At 44.9% G+C, this 25,136-nt stretch overlaps 1 protein-coding gene and 1 pseudogene across 5 annotated transcripts in view; one reads left to right on the plus strand and one right to left on the minus strand.

Moving 5' to 3' along the window:
- LOC106572945 (F-actin-uncapping protein LRRC16A) overlaps window positions 1-25,136 on the minus strand; it is a 307,628-nt gene that overhangs the window by 119,248 nt on the left and 163,244 nt on the right. For all 5 annotated transcript variants that reach the window (XM_045696617.1, XM_045696616.1, XM_045696613.1 and 2 more), the window contains exons 15-16: window positions 22,747-22,823; window positions 2,647-2,751 (exon numbers count right to left, since the gene is read on the minus strand). In XM_045696617.1, the coding sequence (XP_045552573.1) occupies window positions 2,647-2,751; window positions 22,747-22,823 (182 nt within the window). The remainder of the gene's footprint in view (window positions 1-2,646; window positions 2,752-22,746; window positions 22,824-25,136) is intronic.
- LOC123723952 (nuclear factor 7, brain-like) lies at window positions 15,428-17,426 on the plus strand (annotated as a pseudogene).

Below are 25,136 nucleotides of genomic sequence, written 5' to 3' on the forward strand. Positions count from 1 at the left end.
CCAGTCTAGTTTACGGGATGAAGAATCCAGTCTAGTTTACGGGATGAAGAATCCAGTCTAGTTCATTGGATGCTGAGAGAGTGAGATATACACACTGAGTGGACAAAACATTAGGAACCTGCTCTTTCCCTGACAGACTGACCAGGTGAATCCAGGTGAAAGTCACTTGTTAAATCCACTTCAATCAGAGTAGACGAAGGGGATGAGACTGGTCAAAGAAGGTATTTTAAGCCTTGAGATAATTGAGACATGGATAGTTTGTCACATGGGATGATGCTGGAGAGACGAAGCAGGTACGGGAAGTAACATTTAATAAATAACGGACATGGAACGAGACAGGAACAGCGTCAGCAAACAGGTAACACAAACAAAAGACAATCAAAGCAGAAGCGGGGAACAGAGCTGGGGAACTGACAAATATAGGGGAGGTAATAACAGGTGATGAGTGAGTCCAGGTGAGTCCAATATCGCTGATGCGCGTGACGAGGGAAGGCAGGTGTGCGTAATGGATGATAGGAGTGCGTGATGCAGGGGGGGGAGAGCGGGAGCAGACGTGACTGTACCCCCCCCCGGGGCGCAACTCGGCGTCCCACCTGGGCAAACCGGCTAAGACATGGGCGCTGGGCAAGCCGGTTGGGGCGTGGAAGCCCAAGGAACCGGCAGGAGCGTGAGAGCCTGGTGAGCCGGCTGAGGCAAGGAAACCTCTCGAGCCAGCCAGGGTGTGAAAGCCCGACGGGCTGGCTTAGGCACCCCCGGTTCCATCGGTGGAGGAATCCACCCTGACATCACCAACAAAACAAAAAACAAACAAAAAAAAAAAAAACTCCTGGACCGGCTGGGCGAACAAAAACCTACGATCTGGCTAGGGTGTGGAAGCCCGTCGAGCTGGCTAGGGTGTGGAAGCCCGTCGAGCTGGCTAGGTGTAAGCCCGTCGAGCTGGCTAGGGTGTGGAAGCCCGTCGAGCTGGCTAGGTGTGGAAGCCCGTCGAGCTGGCTAGGGTGTGGAAGCCCGTCGAGCTGGCTAGGTGTGGAAGCCCGTCGAGCTGGCTAGGGTGTGGAAGCCCGTCGAGCTGGCTAGGTGTGGAAGCCTGTCGAGCTGGCTAGGTGTGGAAGCCCGTCGAGCTGGCTAGGGTGTGGAAGCCCGTCGAGCTGGCTAGGTGTGGAAGCCCGTCGAGCTGGCTAGGCACCCCTGGTTCCATCGGTGGCGACCCAGAGCCGATGCCAACATACCTCCCTGATGCTTCGTGTGGTTTGCTTCAGTATTCTTTCACATGGGATGATGCTGGAGAGACGAAGCAGGTACGGGAAGTAACATTTAATAAATAACGGACATGGAACGAGACAGGAACAGCGTCAGCAAACAGGTAACACAAACAAAAGACAATCAAAGCAGAAGCGGGGAACAGAGCTGGGGAACTGATAAATATAGAGGAGGTAATAACAGGTGATGAGTGAGTCCAGGTGAGTCCAGTATCGCTGATGTGCGTGACGAGGGAAGGCAGGTGTGTGTAATGGATGATAGGAGTGTGTGATGCAGGGCAGCCTGGGGGGGGGAAGAGCAGGAGCAGACCTGACAGTGTTAATGTATTCAGAGGGTGAATGGGCAGGACAAAAGCTTAAAGTGCCTTTGAACAGGAAGTGGTCGTAGGTGCCAGACACGTCAAGAACTGCAAGGTTGCTGGGTTTTTCACGCTCAACAGTTTCCCGTGTGTATCAAGAATGGTCCACCACCCAAAGGACATCCAGCCAACTTGACACGTCTGTGGGAAGCATTAAGAGTCAAAATGGGCCCAGCATCCCTGTGGAACACTTTCGACACCTTGTAGTCCATGCCTGACGAATTGAGGCTGTTCTGAGGGCAAAAGGGGGTGAAACTCAATATTAGGAAGGTGTTCCTAATGTTTTGTACACTCGGTGTAGCTCTAATTCCTATTATGAAAAAAAAAGAAGGAAATTATTATATTGGAGGGGAGCGTAAGAGAGAGAAGAGAGACAGAGGTGAGAAAGAGAGAAAGAGGGAGATGAGAGAAAGAGGGAGATGAGAGAGAGGGAAAGTGAGAAGGAGGGACAGAAGAGATTGAGACAGAGAGGGGAAAGAGAAGAGCAGAGAGATTGAGACAGAGGGAGGAGAGAAAGACAGAGACAGAGGAGAGAAAGACAGAGACAGAGGAGAGAAAGACAGACAGAGGAGAGAAAGAAAGACAGACAGAGGAGAGAAAGACAGAGACACAGGAGAGAAAGACAGAGACAGAGGAGAGAAAGACAGAGACAGAGGAGAGAAAGACAGAGACAGAGGAGAGAAAGACAGAGACAGAGGAGAGAAAGACAGAGACAGAGGAGAGAAAGACAGAGACAGAGGAGAGAAAGACAGAGACAGAGGAGAGAAAGACAGAGACAGAGGAGAGAAAGACAGAGACAGAGGAGAGAAAGACAGAGACAGAGGAGAGAAAGACAGAGACAGAGGAGAGAAAGACAGAGACAGAGGAGAGAAAGACAGAGACAGAGGAGAGAAAGACAGAGACAGAGGAGAGAAAGACAGAGACAGAGGAGAGAAAGACAGAGACAGAGGAGAGAAAGACAGAGACAGAGGAGAGAAAGACAGAGACAGAGGAGAGAAAGACAGAGGGAGCATGATTAGTTTGCTCACTTCAAGGCCTCTGGAGGGAGTCTGGTCCCTGAAAGGTTGATGCAGCTGAGGGCCACTGCGCTGCTGAAGAAGTGCTTGAAGGATGGAGGCACATCTTTGCCTTTCCTGGAGACAAACAGAAACAGAGAGGATAGTAAGCCCACGCAACAGATGATACCTGAGAGGCCACAGTATAGTAGCCTTGTAAACCACAGTTGAATGCTGCTCTCCCGTTTCGTTTCACTTGCAGTGAAATAAAATGTGACCTCGCCAAATTAGGATGTGTTGAACGAAGCCAAGTGTAGTATACAGTGAATATTGTCACAGCTAGGAGATGTTAGGCGCGAAAGACAGTAGCCCTGATATGGCTACAGTCTTCATTATTATGGTGTATAGAAAGCCAGTAGCCCTGATATGGCTGCAGTCTTTATTATTATGGTGTATAGAAAGCCAGTAGCCCTGATATGGCTGCAGTCTTCATTATTATGGTGTATAGAAAGCCAGTAGCCCTGATATGGCTACAGTCTTCATTATTATGGTGTATAGAAAGCCAGTAGCCCTGATATGGCTACAGTCTTCATTATTATGGTGTATAGAAAGCCAGTAGCCCTGATATGGCTGCAGTCTTCATTATTATGGTGTATAGAAAGCCAGTAGCCCTGATATGGCTACAGTCTTCATTATTATGGTGTATAGAAAGCCAGTAGCCCCGATATGGCTGCAGTCTTCATTATTATGGTGTATAGAAAGCCAGTAGCCCTGATATGGCTACAGTCTTCATTATTATGGTGTATAGAAAGCCAGTAGCCCTGATATGGCTGCAGTCTTCATTATTATGGTGTATAGAAAGCCAGTAGCAATGATATGGCTGCAGTCTTCATTATTATGGTGTATAGAAAGCCAGTAGCCCTGATATGGCTACAGTCTTTATTATTATGGTGTATAGAAAGCCAGTAGCCCTGATATGGCTACAGTCTTCATTATTATGGTGTATAGAAAGCCAGTAGCCCTGATATGGCTACAGTCTTCATTATTATGGTGTATAGAAAGCCAGTAGCCCTGATATGGCTACAGTCTTCATTATTATGGTGTATAGAAAGCCAGTAGCCCTGATATGGCTGCAGTCTTCATTATTATGGTGTATAGAAAGCCAGTAGCCCCGATATGGCTACAGTCTTCATTATTATGGTGTATAGAAAGCCAGTAGCCCTGATATGGCTACAGTCTTCATTATTATGGTGTATAGAAAGCCAGTAGCCCTGATATGGCTACAGTCTTCATTATTATGGTGTATAGAAAGCCAGTAGCCCCGATATGGCTACAGTCTTTATTATTATGGTGTATAGAAAGCCAGTAGCTCTGATGTCTACAGTCTTCATTATTATGGTGTATAGAAAGCAAGTAGCCCTGATATGGCTGCAGTCTTCATTATTATGGTGTATAGCCAGTAGCATCCTTTTTATAAACACAGCAGCTTGTCCTCCGCTCCCACACCCTCCCTTATAGGCTAGCTCTGTCCCCAGAAAGACTGTGATAGGCTAGCTCTGTCCCCAGAGAGACTGTGATAGGCTAGCTCTGTCCCCAGAGAGACTGTGATAGGCTAGCTCTGTCCCCAGAGAGACTGTGATAGGCTAGCTCTGTCCCCAGAGAGACTGTGATAGGCTAGCTCTGTCCCCAGAGAGACTGTGACGGGGTAATGATGTGAGGAGAGACACTGTAACGGGGTAATGATGTGAGGAGGGACACTGTAACGGGGTAATGATGTGAGGAGAGACACCGATGGGGTAATGATGTGAGGAGAGACACCGATGGGGTAATGATGTGAGAAGAGACTAACGGGGTAATGATGTGAGGAGAGACACCGATGGGGTAATGATGTGAGAAGAGACTAACGGGGTAATGATGTGAGGAGAGACACTGTGACAGGGTAATGATGTGAGGAGAGACACTGTGACGGGGTAATGATGTGAGGAGAGACACTGTAACGGGGTAATGATGTGAGGAGAGACACCGATGGGGTAATGATGTGAGGAGAGACACCGATGGGGTAATGATGTGAGAAGAGACTAACGGGGTAATGATGTGAGGAGAGACACTGTGACAGGGTAATGATGTGAGGAGAGACACTGTGACGGGGGTAATGATGTGAGGAGAGACACTGTAACGGGGTAATGATGTGAGGAGAGACACCGATGGGGTAATGATGTGAGGAGAGACACCGATGGGGTAATGATGTGAGAAGAGACTAACGGGGTAATGATGTGAGGAGAGACACTGTGACAAGGTAATGATGTGAGGAGAGACACTGTGACGAGGTAATGATGTGAGGAGAGACACTGTGACGGGGTAATGATGTGAGGAGAGACACTGTGACAGGGTAATGATGTGAGGAGAGACACTGTGACGGGGTAATGATGTGAGGAGACACTGTGACGGGGTAATGATGTGAGGAGAGACGCTGTGACGGGGTAATGATGTGAGGAGAGACGCTGTGACGGGGTAATGATGTGAGGAGAGACGCTGTGACGGGGTAATGATGTGAGGAGAGACGCTGTGACGGGGTAATGATGTGAGGAGAGACGCTGTGACGGGGTAATGATGTGAGGAGAGACACTGACGGGGTAATGATGTGAGGAGAGACACTGACGGGGTAATGATGTGAGGAGACACTGACGGGGTAATGATGTGAGGAGACACTGACGGGGTAATGATGTGAGGAGACACTGACGGGGTAATGATGTGAGGAGACACTGACGGGGTAATGATGTTAGGAGACACTGACGGGTAATGATGTGAGGAGAGACACTGACGGGGTAATGATGTGAGGAGAGACACTGTGACGGGGTAATGATGTGAGGAGAGACACTGTGACGGGGTAATGATGTGAGGAGAGACACTGTGACGGGGTAATGATGTGAGGAGAGACACTGTGACGGGGTAATGATGTGAGGAGACACTGACGGGGTAATGATGTGAGGAGAGACACTGTGACGGGGTAATGATGTGAGGAGAGACACTGTGATGGGGTAATGATGTGAGGAGAGACAATGTGACGGGGTAATGATGTGAGGAGAGACTGTGACGGGGTAATGATGTGAGGAGAGATTGTGACGGGGTAATGATGTGAGGAGAGACACTGTGACGGGGTAATGATGTGAGGAGAGACACTGAGGGGGTAATGATGTGAGGAGAGACACTGACGGGGTAATGATGTGAGGAGAGACACTGTAACGGGGTAATGATGTGAGGAGAGACTGTGACGGGGTAATGATGTGAGGAGAGACACTGTGACGGGGTAATGATGTGAGGAGAGACGCTGTGACGGGGTAATGATGTGAGGAGAGACGCTGTGACGGGGTAATGATGTGAGGAGAGATGCTGTGACGGGGTAATGATGTGAGGAGACACTGACGGGGTAATGATGTGAGGAGAGACACTGACGGGGTAATGATGTGAGGAGAGACACTGACGGGGTAATGATGTGAGGAGAGACACTGACGGGGTAATGATGTTAGGAGACACTGACGGGGTAATGATGTGAGGAGAGACACTGTGACGGGGTAATGATGTGAGGAGAGACAATGTGACGGGGTAATGATGTGAGGAGAGACTGTGACGGGGTAATGATGTGAGGAGAGACTGTGACGGGGTAATGATGTGAGGAGAGACTGTGACGGGGTAATGATGTGAGGAGAGACACTGTGACGGGGTAATGATGTGAGGAGAGACACTGAGGGGGTAATGATGTGAGGAGAGACACTGACGGGGTAATGATGTGAGGAGAGACACTGTAACGGGGTAATGATGTGAGGAGAGACACTGAGGGGGTAATGATGTGAGGAGAGACGCTGTGATGGGGTAATGATGTGAGGAGAGACAATGTGACGGGGTAATGATGTGAGGAGAGACTGTGACGGGGTAATGATGTGAGGAGAGACACTGTGACGGGGTAATGATGTGAGGAGAGACACTGTGACGGGGTAATGATGTGAGGAGAGACACTGTGACCGGGTAATGATGTGAGGAGAGACACTGTGACGGGGTAATGATGTGAAGAGACACTGTGACGGGGTAATGATGTGAGGAGAGACACTGTGACGGGGTAATGATGTGAGAAGAGACTAACGGGGTAATGATGTGAGGACAGACACTGTGACGGGGTAATGATGTGAGGAGAGACACTGTGACGGGGTAATGATGTGAAGAGAGACTGTGACGGGGTAATGATGTGAGGAGAGACACTGTGACGGGGTAATGATGTGAGGAGAGACACTGTGACGGGGTAATGATGTGAAGAGAGACACTGTGACGGGGTAATGATGTGAGGAGAGACACTGTGACGGGGTAATGATGTGAGGAGAGACTGTGACGGGGTAATGATGTGAGGAGAGACACTGTGACGGGGTAATGATGTGAGGAGAGACACTGTGACGGGGTAATGATGTGAGGAGAGACACTGTGACGGGGTAATGATGTGAGGAGAGACACTGTGACGGGGTAATGATGTGAGGAGAGACACTGTGATGGGGTAATGATGTGAGGAGAGACTGTGATGGGGTAATGATGTGAGGAGAGACACTGTGATGGGGTAATGATGTGAGGAGAGACACTGTGACGGGGTAATGATGTGAGGAGAGACACTGTGACGGGGTAATGATGTGAGGAGAGACACTGTGACGGGGTAATGATGTGAGGAGAGACACTGTGACGGGGTAATGATGTGAGGAGAGACTGTGACGGGGTAATGATGTGAGGAGAGACACTGTGACGGGGTAATGATGTGAGGAGAGACACTGTGACGGGGTAATGATGTGAGGAGAGACACTGTACGGGGTAATGATGTGAGGAGAGACACTGTGACGGGGTAATGATGTGAGGAGAGACACTGTGAGGGGTAATGATGTGAGGAGAGACGCTGTGATGGGGTAATGATGTGAGGAGAGACACTGTGATGGGGTAATGATGTGAGGAGAGACACTGTGACGGGGTAATGATGTGAGGAGAGACACTGTGACGGGGTAATGATGTGAGGAGAGACACTGTGACGGGGTAATGATGTGAGGAGAGACACTGTGACGGGGTAATGATGTGAGGAGAGACACTGTGACGGGGTAATGATGTGAGGAGAGACACTGTGACGGGGTAATGATGTGAGGAGAGACACTGTGAGGGGTAATGATGTGAGAAGAGACACTAACGGGGTAATGATGTGAGGAGAGACACTGTGACGGGGGTAATGATGTGAGGAGAGACACTGAGAGGGGTAATGATGTGAAGAGAGACACTGTGACGGGGTAATGATGTGAGGAGAGACACTGTGACGGGGGTAATGATGTGAGGAGAGACACTGTGACGGGGTAATGATGTGAAGAGAGACACTGTGACGGGGTAATGATGTGAGGAGAGACACTGTGACGGGGTAATGATGTGAGGAGAGACCTGTGACGGGGTAATGATGTGAGGAGAGACACTGTGACGGGGTAATGATGTGAGGAGAGACACTGTGACGGGGTAATGATGTGAGGAGAGACACTGTGACGGGGTAATGATGTGAGGAGAGACACTGTGACGGGGTAATGATGTGAGGAGAGACACTGTGACGGGGTAATGATGTGAGGAGAGACACTGTGACGGGGTAATGATGTGAGGAGAGACACTGTGACGGGGTAATGATGTGAGGAGAGACACTGTGACGGGGTAATGATGTGAGGAGAGACACTGTGACGGGGTAATGATGTGAGGAGAGACACTGTGACGGGGTAATGATGTGAGGAGAGACACTGTGACGGGGTAATGATGTGAGGAGAGACACTGTGACGGGGTAATGATGTGAGGAGAGACACTGTGACGGGGTAATGATGTGAGGAGAGACACTGTGACGGGGTAATGATGTGAGGAGAGACACTGTGACGGGGTAATGATGTGAGGAGAGACACTGTGATGGGGTAATGATGTGAGGAGAGACTGTGATGGGGTAATGATGTGAGGAGAGACACTGTGATGGGGTAATGATGTGAGGAGAGACACTGTGATGGGGTAATGATGTGAGGAGAGACACTGTGATGGGGTAATGATGTGAGGAGAGACACTGTGACGGGGTAATGATGTGAGGAGAGACACTGTGACGGGGTAATGATGTGAGGAGAGACACTGTGACGGGGTAATGATGTGAGGAGAGACACTGTGATGGGGTAATGATGTGAGGAGAGACACTGTGATGGGGTAATGATGTGAGGAGAGACTGTGACGGGGTAATGATGTGAGGAGAGACTGTGACGGGGTAATGATGTGAGGAGAGACTGTGACGGGGTAATGATGTGAGGAGAGACTGTGACGGGGTAATGATGTGAGGAGAGACTGTGACGGGGTAATGATGTGAGGAGAGACTGTGACGGGGTAATGATGTGAGGAGAGACTGTGACGGGGGTAATGATGTGAGGAGACACTGTGACGGGGTAATGATGTGAGGAGAGACTGTGACGTGGTAATGATGTGAGGAGAGACTGTGACGGGGTAATGATGTGAGGAGAGACTGTGACAGGGTAATACAGATTTAAACAAACAAACGTCTCTATCCTTGAACCATTACCCACTACTACTGTAGGTAATCTGACTGATATGCAAAGAGGGTACTCTGTCTACAAATCAATCTCCAGGTGTTTGACAGATAAGAGTTAGAACACTGAGAATAGAACAGTGAATAATGGTTCTAACATGCACTGCACATCCTTAGTGATGTCCGATATGTTCTGCTCAGTTCAGTAAGGACTGGACTTTTAATTTCACCTTTATTTAACCAGGTAGGCTAGTTGAGAACAAGTTCTCATTTACAACTGCGACCTGACCAAGATAAAGCAAAGCAGTGCGACACAAACAACAACACAGAGTTCCACATGGAATAAAAAAAAACATACAGTCAATAATACAATAGAAAAAGTATATTACAGTGTGTGCAAATGAGGTAGGATAAGGGAGGTAAGGCAATAAATAGGCCGTAGTGGCGAAATAATTACAATATAGCAATTAAACACAGGAGTGATGGATGTGCAGAAGATGAGTGTGCAAGTAGAGATACTGGGGTGCAAAGGAGCAAAATAAATAAATAAATAACAGCATGGGGATGAGGTAGTTGCATGGGCTATTTACAGATGAGCTATGTAGAGGTGTAGAGACAGCTGGTGTTAAAGATAGTGAGGGAGATATGAGTCTCCAGCTTCAGTGATTTTTGCAGTTCGTTCGTGCTACGGGTGGGTGCTGCTATGGTGACCAGTGAGCTGAGATAAGGCGGGGCTTTACCTAGCAAAGACTTATAGATGACCTGGAGCCAGTGGGTTTGGCGACGAATATGGAGCGAGGACCAGCCAACGAGAGCATACAGGTCGCAGTGGTGGGTAGTATATGGGGCTTTGGTGACAAAACGGATGGCACTGTGATAGACTGCATCCAGCTTGTTGAGTAGGGTATTGGAGGCTATTTTGTAAATTAAATTACATCGCCGAAGTCAAGGACCGGTAGGATAGTCAGTTTTACGAGGGTATGTTAGGCAGCATGAGTGAAAGATGCTTTGTTGAGAAATAGGAAGCCGATATTAGATTTAATTTTGGATTGGAGATGCTTAATGTGAGTCTGGAAGGAGAGTTTACAGTCTAACCAGACACCCAGGTATTTGTAGTTGTCCACATATTCTAAGTCAGAACCGTACAGAGTAGTGATGCTGGTCGGGCAGGCAGGTGCGGGCAGCGATCGGTTGAAGAGCATGCATTTAGTTTTACTTGTATTTAAGAGCAGTTGGAGGCCACGGAAGGAGAGTTGTATGGTATTGAAGCTCGTCTAGAGGTTAGTTAACACAGTGTCCAAAGAAGGGCCAGAAGTATACAGAATGGTGGTCTGTTCAGTTCAGTGAGGACAGGATGTAGTTTCACAGTAATCATATGGTCTGTTCAGTTCAGTGAGGACAGGATGTAGTTTCACAGTAATCATATGGTCTGTTCAGTTCAGTGAGGACAGGATGTAGTTTCACAGTAATCATATGGTCTGTTCAGTTCAGTGAGGACAGGATGTAGTTTCACAGTAATCATATGGTCTGTTCAGTTCAGTGAGGACAGGATGTAGTTTCACAGTAATCCTTTTCTGGTTACCATGTCTCTATTTCCCCCAATCTAGAGAGAAGCCTTCCAACCCATTGAACCTGACACTGATATCAATACACTAACATCAATAAGGGCAGTCCAGGCTGGCATTACATTCAGCAGTGCAGAGTCTGAGTTTTACTGTGCTGCCTGGCCTCAGTGACCTCCTAAAGAGTGATGCATCAGGGGTCAAATGTCAGGGGTCAAATGCCAGCTGACGGATGGCCAGCATCATGTAGCCCAAGGAATTGACTCTTCCCGTCCTGTATTTGGAGATTGAATATTGCTTACAGGACAATTCTGACCAAAGTTTACTGTTTCCTCAACTATGGACGTATATATTCAGGTTAATTTAAGGAACTGACTGGCTAAGCAACCATGCAAAATGTTCAATCTCTTCCCCTGTCTGTGAGAGCCGAGCGCTGTGAAGTGAATAGAAATCTCAGTTTTGAGTTCCAAGGCATGAAAAGAGGTCTTTCCCAGGATCAGCTTGTGAATGAGAGAGAGAGAGAGAGAGAGAGAGAGAGAGAGAGAGAGAGAGAGAGAGAGAGAGAGAGAGAGAGAGAGAGAGAGAGAGAGAGAGAGAGAGATACAGAGAGAGAGGGGTGAAAACTGCAGCGGAGGCAGAAACAGGATTGGCAGACTGCTGGTGTGTGTGAGAGAGAGTGTGTACACACCTTGTTTATTTGTACATACCCTAAGGCTGGGAGAGTGACAGAGGAGGGAGGAAGAATTTATTTACATCTTTTATTTTAACCCTTATTTTACCAGGTCATTTGACTGAGAACACGTTCTCATTTACAGCAACAACCTGGGGAATAGTTACAGGGGAGAGGAGGGGGATGAATGAGCCAATTGTAAGCTGGGGATGATTAGGTGAACATGATGGTTTGAAGGTCAGATTGGGAATTTAGCCAGGACACCAGGGTTAACACCTCTACTCTTATGATAAGAACCATGGGGTCTATAGTGACCACAGAGAGTCAGGACACCAGGGTTAACACCTCTACTCTTATGATAAGAACCATGGGGTCTATAGTGACCACAGAGAGTCAGGACACCAGGGTTAACACCCCTACTCTTATGATAAGTACCATGGATCTATAGAGACCACAGAGAGTCAGGACACCAGGGTTAACACCCCTACTCTAGGATAAGTACCATAGGATCTATAGTGACCACAGAGAGTCAGGACACCAGGGTTAACACCCCTACTCTAGGATAAGTACCATGGGATCTATAGTGACCACAGAGAGTCAGGACACCAGGGTTAACACCCCTACTCTACAATAAGTACCATGGGATCTATAGAGACCACAGAGAGTCAGGACACCAGGGTTAACACCCCTACTCTACGATAAGTACCATAGGATCTATAGTGACCACAGAGAGTCAGGACACCAGGGTTAACACCCCTACTCTACGATAAGTACCATAGGATCTATAGTGACCACAGAGAGTCAGGACACCGGGGTTAACACCCCTACTCTACGATAAGTACCATGGGATCTATAGTGACCACAGAGAGTCAGGACACCGGGGCTAACACCCCTACTCTACGATAAGTACCATAGGATCTATAGTGACCACAGAGAGTCAGGACACCGGGGTTAACACCCCTACTCTTATGATAAGTACCATAGGATCTATAGTGACCACAGAGAGTCAGGACACCGGGTTTAACACCCCTACTCTTATGATAAGAACCATAGGATCTATAGTGACCACAGAGAGTCAGGACACCGGGGTTAACACCCCTACTCTTATGATAAGTACCATGGGATCTATAGTGACCACAGAGAGTCAGGACACCGGGGTTAACACCCCTACTCTTATGATAAGTACCATAGGATCTATAGTGACCACAGAGAGTCAGGACACCGGGGTTAACACCCCTACTCTTATGATAAGTACCATAGGATCTATAGTGACCACAGAGAGTCAGGACACCGGGGTTAACACCCCTACTCTTATGATAAGTACCATAGGATCTATAGTGACCACAGAGAGTCAGGACACCGGGTTTAACACCCCTACTCTTATGATAAGTACCATAGGATCTATAGAGACCACAGAGAGTCAGGACACCAGGGTTAACACCCCTACTCTACGATAAGTACCATAGGATCTATAGTGACCACAGAGAGTCAGGACACCGGGGTTAACACCCCTACTCTTATGATAAGTACCATGGGATCTATAGTGACCACAGAGAGTCAGGACACCGGGGTTAACACCCCTACTCTTATGATAAGTACCATAGGATCTATAGTGACCACAGAGAGTCAGGACACCGGGGTTAACACCCCTACTCTTATGATAAGTACCATAGGATCTATAGTGACCACAGAGTGTCAGGACACCGGGGTTAACACCCCTACTCTTATGATAAGTACCATAGGATCTATAGTGACCACAGAGAGTCAGGACACCAGGGTTAACACCCCTACTCTTATGATAAGTGCCATGGGATCTATAGTGACCACAGAGAGTCAGGACACCAGGGTTAACACCCCTACTCTTATGATAAGTACCATAGGATCTATAGTGACCACAGAGAGTCAGGACACCAGGGTTAACACCCCTACTCTTATGATAAGTACCATGGGATCTATAGTGACCACAGAGAGTCAGGACACCAGGGTTAACACCCCTACTCTAGCGTAAGTACCATGGGATCTATAGTGACCACAGAGAGTCAGGACACCAGGGTTAACACCCCTACTCTACGATAAGTACCATAGGATCTATAGTGACCACAGAGAGTCAGGACACCAGGGTTAACACCCCTACTCTTATGATAAGTACCATGGGATCTATAGTGACCACAGAGAGTCAGGACACCAGGGTTAACACCCCTACTCTTATGATAAGTACCATGGATCTATAGTGACCACAGAGAGTCAGGACACCAGGGTTAACACCCCTACTCTACGATAAGTACCATAGGATCTATAGTGACCACAGAGAGTCAGGACACCAGGGTTAACACCCCTACTCTTATGATAAGTACCATGGGATCTACAGTGACCACAGAGAGTCAGGACACCAGGGTTAACACCCCTACTCTTATGATAAGTACCATGGATCTATAGTGACCACAGAGAGTCAGGACACCAGGGTTAACACCCCTACTCTACAATAAGTACCATGGGATCTATAGTGACCACAGAGAGTCAGGACACCAGGGTTAACACCCCTACTCTAGGATAAGTACCATGGGATCTATAGTGACCACAGAGAGTCAGGACACCAGGGTTAACACCCCTACTCTAGCGTAAGTACCATGGGATCTATAGTGACCACAGAGAGTCAGGACACCAGGGTTAACACCCCTACTCTACAATAAGTACCATGGGATCTATAGTGACCACAGAGAGTCAGGACACCAGGGTTAACACCCCTACTCTTATGATAAGTACCATAGGATCTTCAGTGACCACAGAGAGTCAGGACACTGGGGTTAACACCCCTACTCTTATGATAAGTACCATGGGATCTATAGTGACCACAGAGAGTCAGGACACCAGGGTTAACACCCCTACTCTTATGATAAGTACCATGGGATCTGTAGTGACCACAGAGAGTCAGGACACCAGGGTTAACACCCCTACTCTAGGATAAGTACCATGGGATCTATAGTGACCACAGAGAGTCAGGACACCAGGGTTAACACCCCTACTCTACGATAAGTACCATAGGATCTATAGTGACCACAGAGAGTCAGGACACCGGGGTTAACACCCCTACTCTACGATAAGTACCATGGGATCTTCAGTGACCACAGAGAGTCAGGACACCAGGGTTAACACCCCTACTCTACAATAAGTACCATGGGATCTTCAGTGACCACAGAGAGTCAGGACACCCATTTAACGTCCCATCCAAAAGACAGCACCCTACACAGGGCAATGTCCCCAATCACTACCCTGGGATGTTGGGATATACATTTATTTTTTTAGACCAGAGGAAAGAGTGCCTCCTACTGGCCCTCCAACACCACTTCCAGCAGCATCTGGTCTCCCAACCAGGGACTGACCAGGACCAACCCTGCTTAGCTTCAGAAGCAAGCCAGCAGTGGGATGCAGGGTGGTATGCTGCTGGCATGGGATAGAGGAATGGGAGAGAGGAATGGGAGAGAGGAATGGGATAGAGGGACGAGAGAGATGGATAGCCGTTTTGCTAAGGCATTAAAAGCTGTTACTCCATAATGCCTGCATTCAGATCATTCTCTCCTGCTACACCAATCAGGAAGTTGAATCAATCCTTATTGGATGATGTGAGGTTCCTTGATAACAGTCGTCGCTGTTAGGGACACCTCTGATTGGCTGATCAGGGTTGTAGGCATCAATGTAAAACACAACTTACCTGTCTAAGCACTCCTGGTTACCTGTAAACCCTGCCTTTGACTCACATGATGAGGGTAAAGTGCAGGTCAGAGGGTAAAGCGGAGTACAGTTCAGTACTGTAACATTGAGCTATCTGGTGTTCATCTCTATTGGAGCCACAACAGTTGAATTTACATGGTGAGAGAGAGAGATCAGAAGGACGTATCATCATCAGAACTGTCATCTCCAGGTGTAGCTTCACTGTTGGGTGGAAATGATGCATGAGAGTGGATTATTTTCTCTTGAAAGTGGAAATTGTGGAGAGTAAGTGAACGCCACTTCAGAAGCTGTTACAGAACAAGGAGCGGCACTGTGTGAGAAAATGGCATCCAAACGTTCTCTCCCAGAGGAGGATTTCTCCTGTCCCGTCTGCTTTTGTAAAGCCTGTCTGGAATTATGCTGGAAACAGAAGGAACCACGGGAATGTCCAGTTTGTAGGAGAAGATTTCCTATGATTGAACCTCCCTGTAACCTGGCTCTAAAGAACCTGTGTGAAGCCTTCTTACAGGAGAGGAGTCAGAGAGCTTCAGTTTGGTCTGAGGTAGAAGAGGAGAGTCAGAGAGCTTCAGCTGGGTCTGAGGTAGAAGAGGAGAGTCAGAGAGCTTCAGTTTGGTCTGAGGTAGAAGAGGAGAGTCAGAGAGCTTCAGCTGGGTCTGAGGTAGAAGAGGGGAGTCAGAGAGCTTCAGTTTGGTCTGAGGTAGAAGAGGAGAGTCAGAGAGCTTCAGCTGAGTCTGAGGTAGAAGAGGAGAGTCAGAGAGCTTCAGCTGGGTCTGTGGTAGAAGAGGAGAGTCAGAGAGCTTCAGCTGGGTCTGAGGTAGAAGAGGAGAGTCAGAGAGCTTCAGCTGGGTCTGAGGTAGAAGAGGAGAGTCAGAGAGCTTCAGCTGGGTCTGAGGTAGAAGAGGAGAGTCAGAGAGCTTCAGCTGGGTCTGAGGTAGAAGAGGAGAGTCAGAGAGCTTCAGCTGGGTCTGAGGTACAAGAGGAGAGTCAGAGAGCTTCAGCTGGGTCTGAGGTAGATGAGGGGAGTCAGAGAGCTTCAGCTGGGTCTGAGGTAGAAGAGGAGAGTCAGAGAGCAACAGCTGGGTCTGAGGTAGAAGAGGAGAGTCAGAGAGCTTCAGCTGGGTCTGAGGTGCTCTGCAGTCTGCACAGTGAGAAACTCAAACTCTTCTGTCTGGAGGATAACCAGCCCGTCTGTGTGGTGTGTCAGTCCTCACAGAAACATAGATCTCATGTCTGTGTCCCTGTAGACGAGGCTGTCCAGGATTATAAGGAGGAACTCCAGACTGCCCTGAAGCCCTTAAAGGAGAAGCTGAAGGTCTTTAAGAAAGTTGAACCTTTAATAAAACAGCAAAGCACATGAAGAGCCAGGTCCAGCACACAGAGAAACAGATTAGGAAAGAGTTTGAGAAGATTCACCAGTTTCTACGAGATGAAGAGGCAGCCAGGAAAGCTGCACCGAGGGAGGAAGAGGAGCAGAAGAGTCAGATGATGAAGAAGAAGATTGACGAGATGAGCAGAAAGATATCATCACTATCAGACACAATCAGAACCATAGAGGAGGAGCTGAAAGCTGAAGACATGTCATTCCTGCAGAACTTCAAGACCACAAAGGAAAGATCCCAGTACTTACTGCTGGATCCACAGCTGGTCTCAGGAGCTCTGATAGACGAGGCCAAACACCTGGGAAACCTGCAGTTCAGAGTCTGGGAGAAGATGCAGGGGATCCTCAAATACACTCCTGTGATTCTGGACCCCAACACTGCACCTCCAGAGCTCTCTCTGACTGATTATATGACCAGTGTGAGATACACAGGTAGAAAACAGCAGCTCCCTGACAACCCAGAGAGATTAACAAAGTATATAGATGTTCTGGCATCTGAGGGGTTCAGCTCAGGGAAACACAGCTGGGAAGTGGAGGGTGGGGGACCACACTCACTGGCTTCTGGGCGTGGCTAAAGATTCCCTTGACAGGAAGGGGAAGGGGTGTGCATCACCACAGGATGGAATCTGGTGTATAGAGCAGCAGAATGGTACCATTAAAGAAGGAGGAGGTGACATCACCAGTCTGAAGAGGAGACCCCAGAGGATCAGAGTGCAGCTGGACTACGACAGGGAGGGGAAGGTGTCCTTCTACGACCCCAAAGACACACTAATCTCCACTTATAAAGACACATTTACTGAGAGACTGTTCCCATACCTTGGTATGGCAGAGGCTGCAGATGACAACAACCCTGATATACACATCTGCCAATCAAAGGTGTCTCTGACAGTGATGTCATCCCAGTAAGGTGTGCGAATGTGTACGCGTACGAGTGTGCCTGCATGTGTCAGTTTCAGTGGACATTATCAGGAGATATTCTTTTGGTTTAAGATAATACATCATTTCTAGAAACTACGGGACAGAAATATATTATAATATTATACTTATAATGTGCCATTTTTTGGGGGGGGGGGTAAGATTTTATTATATTTTTTAAACAATACAAAACACACCCATACAAACGACAACACCCCCTTGCAACCTCACATGCCATGTCTTGAAATATGCAGACAGATGGATTAAAAGTAAATTTACATTGTAAAATTTCTGACAGCCAATTTTCGAACTTGGGCCACAGGTGGCACATTAATTGGGGAGGATGGACTCATAGTAATGGCTGGAACGAAATAAATGGAATGGTTTGAAACACATCATACACATGGTTTTCATGTGTTTGATACCACTCCAGTCACTCCATTCCAGACATTATTATGAGCCCTCCTCCCCTCACCAGCCTCCTGTGAACTCCGCCCATAACTTTTGGACTTTATAACATTCCCAGAAGGCATGGATTATTGAGTCATTGTTACTTTTACAATTAAGATATGACTCTGCTGTTGTGCTGTAGAAGTTGTGAATTTTGTCTCTTGTATAATTACTTTTATACATTAGTTTACACTGGTTTAATACGCACATTTTCATTAACTGTCATTTCATTAGCCTTGTTGCAACATTCCCTCCATCTTGTGCCAATATCAGTCCTTTTTAAGTCCTGATTCCAATAGTTTATATTTTTTCAGTTGGATTGGCTCTCTGCAAGGTTTTTTTATTGCTTACCTATCATATGAATATATTTCTCTGACTCAAATAGGACTCCCTCAAGATTGTTCTGATAACCAAAAGATTTCAAATGAACATTTTTTATGCAGTCATGGAAATAAATGTATTTCCTTTTACCAAGTAATGTATGGTTTACATGCCTTTAGTTCTCCATTTGGACCAATTTATCAGTGAAAATTGTGGACCAATTCTGAAAAACTATCCAAGGATTGTTCCATAAGGTTGTGTTTTTAGGGAGGGATATTGGTTCTTGTTGAATACATTTAATTTTCTTCCATATTTTTATAGTGTTCCATATTGTTATAATGTTCTATACTGTTATAGTGTTCTTTATTGTTAGTGTTCTTTATTGTTAGTGTCCTTTATTGTTAGTGTCCTTTATTGTTAGTGTTCTTTATTGTTAGTGTCCTTTATTGTTAGTGTTCTTTATTGTTAGTGTCCTTTATTGTTATTGTCCTTTATTGTTATTGTCCTTTATTGTTAGTGTCCTTTATTGTTAGTGTTCTTTATTGTTAGTGTCCTTTATTGTTAGTGTCCTTTATTGTTAGTGTCCTTTATTGTTAGTGTCCTTTATTGTTAGTGTTCTTTATTGTTAGTGTTCTTTATTGTTAGTGTCCTTTATTGTTACTGTCCTTTATTGTTAGTGTCCTTTATTGTTATAGTGTTCCATATTGATATAGTGTTCTATACTGTTAGTGTTCTATATTGTTATAGTGTTCCATATTGTTATAGTGTTCTATACTGCTATAGTGTTCCATATTGTTATAGTGTTCTATACTCTTATAGTGTTCTATATTGTTATAGTGTTCTTTATTGTTAGTGTTCTATATTGTTATAGTGTTCTATACTGTTAGTGTCCTTTATTGTTAGTGTTCTTTATTGTTAGTGTTCTTTATTGTTAGTGTCCTTTATTGTTATAGTGTTCCATATTGTTATAGTGTTCTATACTGTTAGTGTTCTTTATTGTTATAGTGTTCCATATTGATATAGTGTTCTATACTGTTAGTGTTCTATATTGTTATAGTGTTCCATATTGTTATAGTGTTCTATACTGTTAGTGTTCTATATTGTTATAGTGTTCCATATTGTTATAGTGTTCTATACTGCTATAGTGTTCCATATTGTTATAGTGTTCTATACTGTTATAGTGTTCTATATTGTTATAGTGTTCTTTATTGTTAGTGTTCTATATTGTTATAGTGTTCTATACTGTTATAGTGTTCCATATTGTTATAGTGTTCCATATTGTTAGTGTTCTTTATTGTTAGTGTTCTTTATTGTTAGTGTTCCATATTGTTATAGTGTTCCATATTGTTATAGTGTTCTATACTGTTAGTGTTCTATATTGTTATAGTGTTCCATATTGTTATAGTGTTCTATACTGTTAGTGTTCTATATTGTTATAGTGTTCCATATTGTTATAGTGTTCCATATTGTTATAGTGTTCCATATTGTTATAGTGTTCCATACTGTTATAGTGTTCTATACTGTTATAGTGTTCTATACTGTTATAGTGTTCTTTATTGTTAGTGTTCTATATTGTTATAGTGTTCTATATTATTATAGTGTTCCATATTGTTATAGTGTTCCATATTGTTATAGTGTTCCATATTGTTATAGTGTTCTATATTGTCATAGTGTTCTTAACTATGAAGTTGTTAATGCTCTTAGTTTTATCCTTTGAAAAAATATTCCGGGGATGAGCATGTGCATCTTCAATATGTACCCATTGTTCCTCTTTAGTACATTTAACTATATGTCCCAAGTGAAAGCCTTGGGTGGCGAGGTGATACAATTCCAAGTCTGGAAGGTTTAAACCACCCTCAGACTTAGGAAGGTTTAAACCACCCTCAGACTTAGGAAGGTTTAAACCACCCTCAGACTTAGGAAGGTTTAAACCACCCTCAGACTTAGGAAGGTTTAAACCACCCTCAGACTAAGGAAGGTTTAAACCACCCTCAAACTTAGGAAGGTTTAAAATGTTCCTTTTAAGTCTATTATTTTAATTTGTATACTTTTTAAAAGAATGTCTTCGGTGGGGTAATTGGCATTACCCAGAAAATGTTTTGCCATTCTGAAGAGGTTTATTCTACCTGTTAGATTCATGGGAAGATTGTTCCATTTAATTAGGTCTGCTTTCATATTGTTGAGTAAAGGGATAAAGTTATCCTTATAAATGTGTTGTTTGTTGTCACTTATTAAGCATCCTAAGTGTTTGATATTTTTTTGTAGTCTACTTGAAAGATTGCTGTTTTTTTCCACATACATTTTATATCCTGAGATTTTAGAGTATTCTGAAAATATTTTTAGCAGGGGAGGGCATTGCAGGGGGGCATTGAGTTTTCAAAATTGATCAGGTATATCAGGAGATTGTCTGCAAATAAGTTTAGTTTATACTAATGTTTACCAATACTGATGATACCTGTTATGTTCTTTCTGCAAGCTGTTCAATTGCCAGTGCAAACAGATGGGGGGAGAGAGGACATCCTTGTCTTGTGCCCAATTCTAAAGCAATTTCATCTGATAATGTATTGTGTATATTTTTGCTTTAGGACATTTATCTAACATTTTTATAAAATGCATTATTTCATCTGGAAAGTTGAAAGCTTCCAAAGTTTTGAAGAGAAAAGACAATTCAAGAAGGTCGAAAGCCTTTTCGGCATCAACATTGAATAAATATTTTATCTTTTAGCGTATTGTATTATACTGAAACATTTTCTTGTATTTGTTTATAAGTGTCTATTTAAAAATTTTTTTAAAACGGTTCGATTGATATGTATCAAGTCTGGTAAAACGTTTCCCATTCTATTGCTTTATCATTTTTAAGAATCCATTTTAATATTAATCTAATTATCCAGGGTCAATCGTGGTTGTTATTCTTACAAGAGTGTGCTGCATTGGGAACATTTAAATTATTTGTTTCTAATGCAATTCACTTTAAAATGTGAAATACTGTATATTTATGTGATAAACCATCACACCACCTCCTCCATGCTTCACGGTGGGAACCACACATGCGGAGATCATCCGTTCACCTACTCTGCGTCTCACAAAGACATGGCGGTTGGAACCAAAAATCTCAAATTTGGAATCATCATACCAAAGGAAAGATTTCCACCGTTCTAATCTCCATTGCTCGTGTTTCTCGGCACAAGCAAGTCTCTTCTTCATATTGGTGTCCTTTTGTAGTGGTTTCTTTGCAGCAGTCTCCTCTGAACAGTTGATGTTGAGATGTGTCTGTTACTTGAACTCTGAAGTATTTATTTGGGCTGCAATCTAATCTATTAATGATGGACTGTTGTTTCTCTTTGCTTATTTGAGCTGTTCTTGCCATAGCCCTATTTGGTAAAATAATAAGTCTATACTATCTTCTGTATACCACCCCTACCTTGTCACAACACAACTGATTGGCTCAAACGCATTAAGAAGGAAATACATTTTAACAAGGCACAATTTATATATATATATTTTCCAGGTGACTACCTCATGAAGAAGATAGAGAGAGTACCAAGTGCGTGCAAAGCTGTCATCAAGGCAAAGGGTGGCTACTTTGAAGAAACTAAAATCTAAAATATATTTTGATTTGTTTAACACTTTTTTGGTTAATACATGATTCCATGTGTTATTTCATAGTTTTGATGTCTTCACTATTAATCTACAATGTAGAAAATAGTAAAAAAAATAAAGAAAAACCCTTGAATGAGTAGGTTTGTCCAAACGTTTGACTGGTACTGTATGTCTAGATTGAACTTTAGATCGACATCTCAGTAGTGTTATCCATGTGCTCTATGATGATCTGATGATGTGAATGGTTGGGTGTGGTATGGTTGCGGTATGGTTGCGGTATGGGTGCAGTATGGGTGCAGTATGGGTGCAGTATGGGTGCAGTATGGGTGCGGTATGGGTGCGGTATGGGTGCGGTATGGGTGCAGTATGGGTGCGGTATGAGTGCGGTATGGGTGCAGTATGGGTGCAGTATGAGTGCGGTATGGGTGCAGTATGGGTGCGGTATGGTTGCAGTATCGTTGCGGTATGGGTGCGGTATGGGTGCGGTATGGTTGTGGTATGCTGTCATGTTATTGTTGTTGTTGCTGCAGTAATTGCCTCTCTGGGAATTGAATTGATAATAAAACAGAAAATGAAATGATATAAAACTGTCAGACAGCTTCTCTAATTAACAGCTATCAATCCTCCTGGGTCAGACACATTGATAAATGACAACCACCCACAGACTAGATAAATATTCATATTTAAATACATTACAATCTGAATACAGCTGCAAAGCCGCAACATGGGGTCTTTGGTGGCAGCCGTACCAGAACTAACACGTTGTGACCAACTGGGCAATGTGGGGAGATGAAATGAATGAGCTAAATGAGATAATGCTAGGACTAAAATAGATGTATTATGATAAGATGAGATGACCCCACGGCTGAGGCAGAGGGTCTGTGGTACTCTACCCTACACTACTGCTGGTTGTTATATTATGGGATATCGTGGGTCTCACCTATGTGCAAATACACTCTTGGACATGTTGAGGACAGAGAGGTTCTGGACGGAGCCTCTCAGGAGAGCAGAACACACCTGGAATACAGAGGAATTGGTTAGAACAGATATTAGCATTAGCTATTAGCATTAACACACCTATAATTGTATTTTGTACCTTTATTTAACTTGCAGTTACTAGTCCAACACTCTAACCACTAGGCTACCCTGCCGCCCCTAATACGGAGGAGTGGATTAGCACAGATACCAGCTTTAGCCAATAGCCATTATCCATTAGCATTAACACACCTATAATACGGAGGAGTGGATTAGCACAGATACCAGCTTTAGCCAGTAGTCATTATCCATTAGCATTAACACACCTATAATACAGAGGAGTGGATTAGCACAGATACCAGCTTTAGCCAGTAGCCATTAGCATTAACACACCTATAATACAGAGGAGTGGATTAGCACAGATACCAGCTTTAGCCAGTAGCCATTAGCATTAACACACCTATAATACAGAGGAGTGGATTAGCACAGATACCAGCTTTAGCCAGTAGCCATTAGCATTAACACACCTATAATACAGAGGAGTGGATTAGCACAGATACCAGCTTTAGCCAGTAACCATTAGCATTAACACACCTATAATACAGAGGAGTGGATTAGCACAGATACCAGCTTTAGCCATTAGCATTAACACACGGAGGGACTTCTAGTTTGGATGAAATGATTGAATGACATATGTGTACATTGATTTTGCAGTGCTCACGCACGCAACATGGCCAGTTTGGTCAGCATGTTAGTCTATGCTGTTTGATGCAACACCATCTGGCCAAGGACATGGTTGATCATGGGGGTGGTTACAATGTATCAGTGATTAAACGTTCTCATAAGGTCCGTAGCTTGGAGCAAACCAGTTAAAAAACATTTAAACGAAGTTGGGATCCTTAATGTTAAGAAAAATCCATAACCAAATGTTTTATCTCCCCCCCCCCCCCACATAATTAAAATCAGTGCCGTTATCATAAAACATAATTTTCCGTGTCATAGTCTAACTAGATTATATGGCTATAAAACCAGAGAGGAAGAGGCAAACTTTAGGTAACTTTAGGTAACTTTAGGGTTACTTTAGGGTTGCTTTAGGTTACTTTAGATGACTTTGCAAGGCAAGACAGTTAATATTTAGTGAGACACAGATTACCAGATATATGCACATTGTTCTGCCTGTCCCTCCTCTCTCTCCCTCCCTCTGAGTGGGTGATGGTGTTTTTGTCTCCTCATATGAAACTACAGTAGGCTGTATCGATGAGTCTATTCAGATATCATGGTATGTCCCTCCTCTCTCTCCCTCCCTCTGAGTGGGTGATGGTGTTTTTGTCTCCTCATATGAAACTACAGTAGGCTGTATCGATGAGTCTATTCAGATATCATGGTACGTCCCTCCTCTCTCTCCCTCCCTCTGAGTGGGTGATGGTGTTTTTGTCTCCTCATATGAAACTACAGTAGGCTGTATCGATGAGTCTATTCAGATATCATGGTATGTCCCTCCTCTCTCTCCCTCCCTCTGAGTGGGTGATGGTGTTTTTGTCTCCTCATATGAAACTACAGTAGGCTGTATCGATGAGTCTATTCAGATATCATGGTATGTCCCTCCTCTCTCTCCCTCCCTCTGAGTGGGTGATGGTGTTTTTGTCTCCTCATATGAAACTACAGTAGGCTGTATCGATGAGTCTATTCAGATATCATGGTATGTCCCTCCTCTCTCTCCCTCCCTCTGAGTGGGTGATGGTGTTTTTGTCTCCTCATATGAAACTACAGTAGGCTGTATCGATGAGTCTATTCAGATATCATGGTATGTCCCTCCTCTCTCTCCCTCCCTCTGAGTGGGTGATGGTGTTTTTGTCTCCTCATATGAAACTACAGTAGGCTGTATCGATGAGTCTATTCAGATATCATGGTATGTCCCTCCTCTCTCTCCCTCCCTCTGAGTGGGTGATGGTGTTTTTGTCTCCTCATATGAAACTACAGTAGGCTGTATCGATGAGTCTATTCAGATATCATGGTATGTCCCTCCTCTCTCTCCCTCCCTCTGAGTGGGTGATGGTGTTTTTGTCTCCTCATATGAAACTACAGTAGGCTGTATCGATGAGTCTATTCAGATATCATGGTATGTCCCTCCTCTCTCTCCCTCCCTCTGAGTGGGTGATGGTGTTTTTGTCTCATATGAAACTACAGTAGGCTGTATTGATGAGTCTATTCAGATATCATGGTATGTCCCTCCTCTCTCTCCCTCCCTCTGAGTGGGTGATGGTGTTTTTGTCTCATATGAAACTACAGTAGGCTGTATTGATGAGTCTATTCAGATATCATGGTACGTCGCTCCTGGAAAACACCTTGGCTACG

The sequence above is a fragment of the Salmo salar genome, chromosome ssa02 (genome assembly GCF_905237065.1).
Source record: "Salmo salar chromosome ssa02, Ssal_v3.1, whole genome shotgun sequence".
Taxonomy (NCBI): domain Eukaryota; kingdom Metazoa; phylum Chordata; class Actinopteri; order Salmoniformes; family Salmonidae; genus Salmo; species Salmo salar.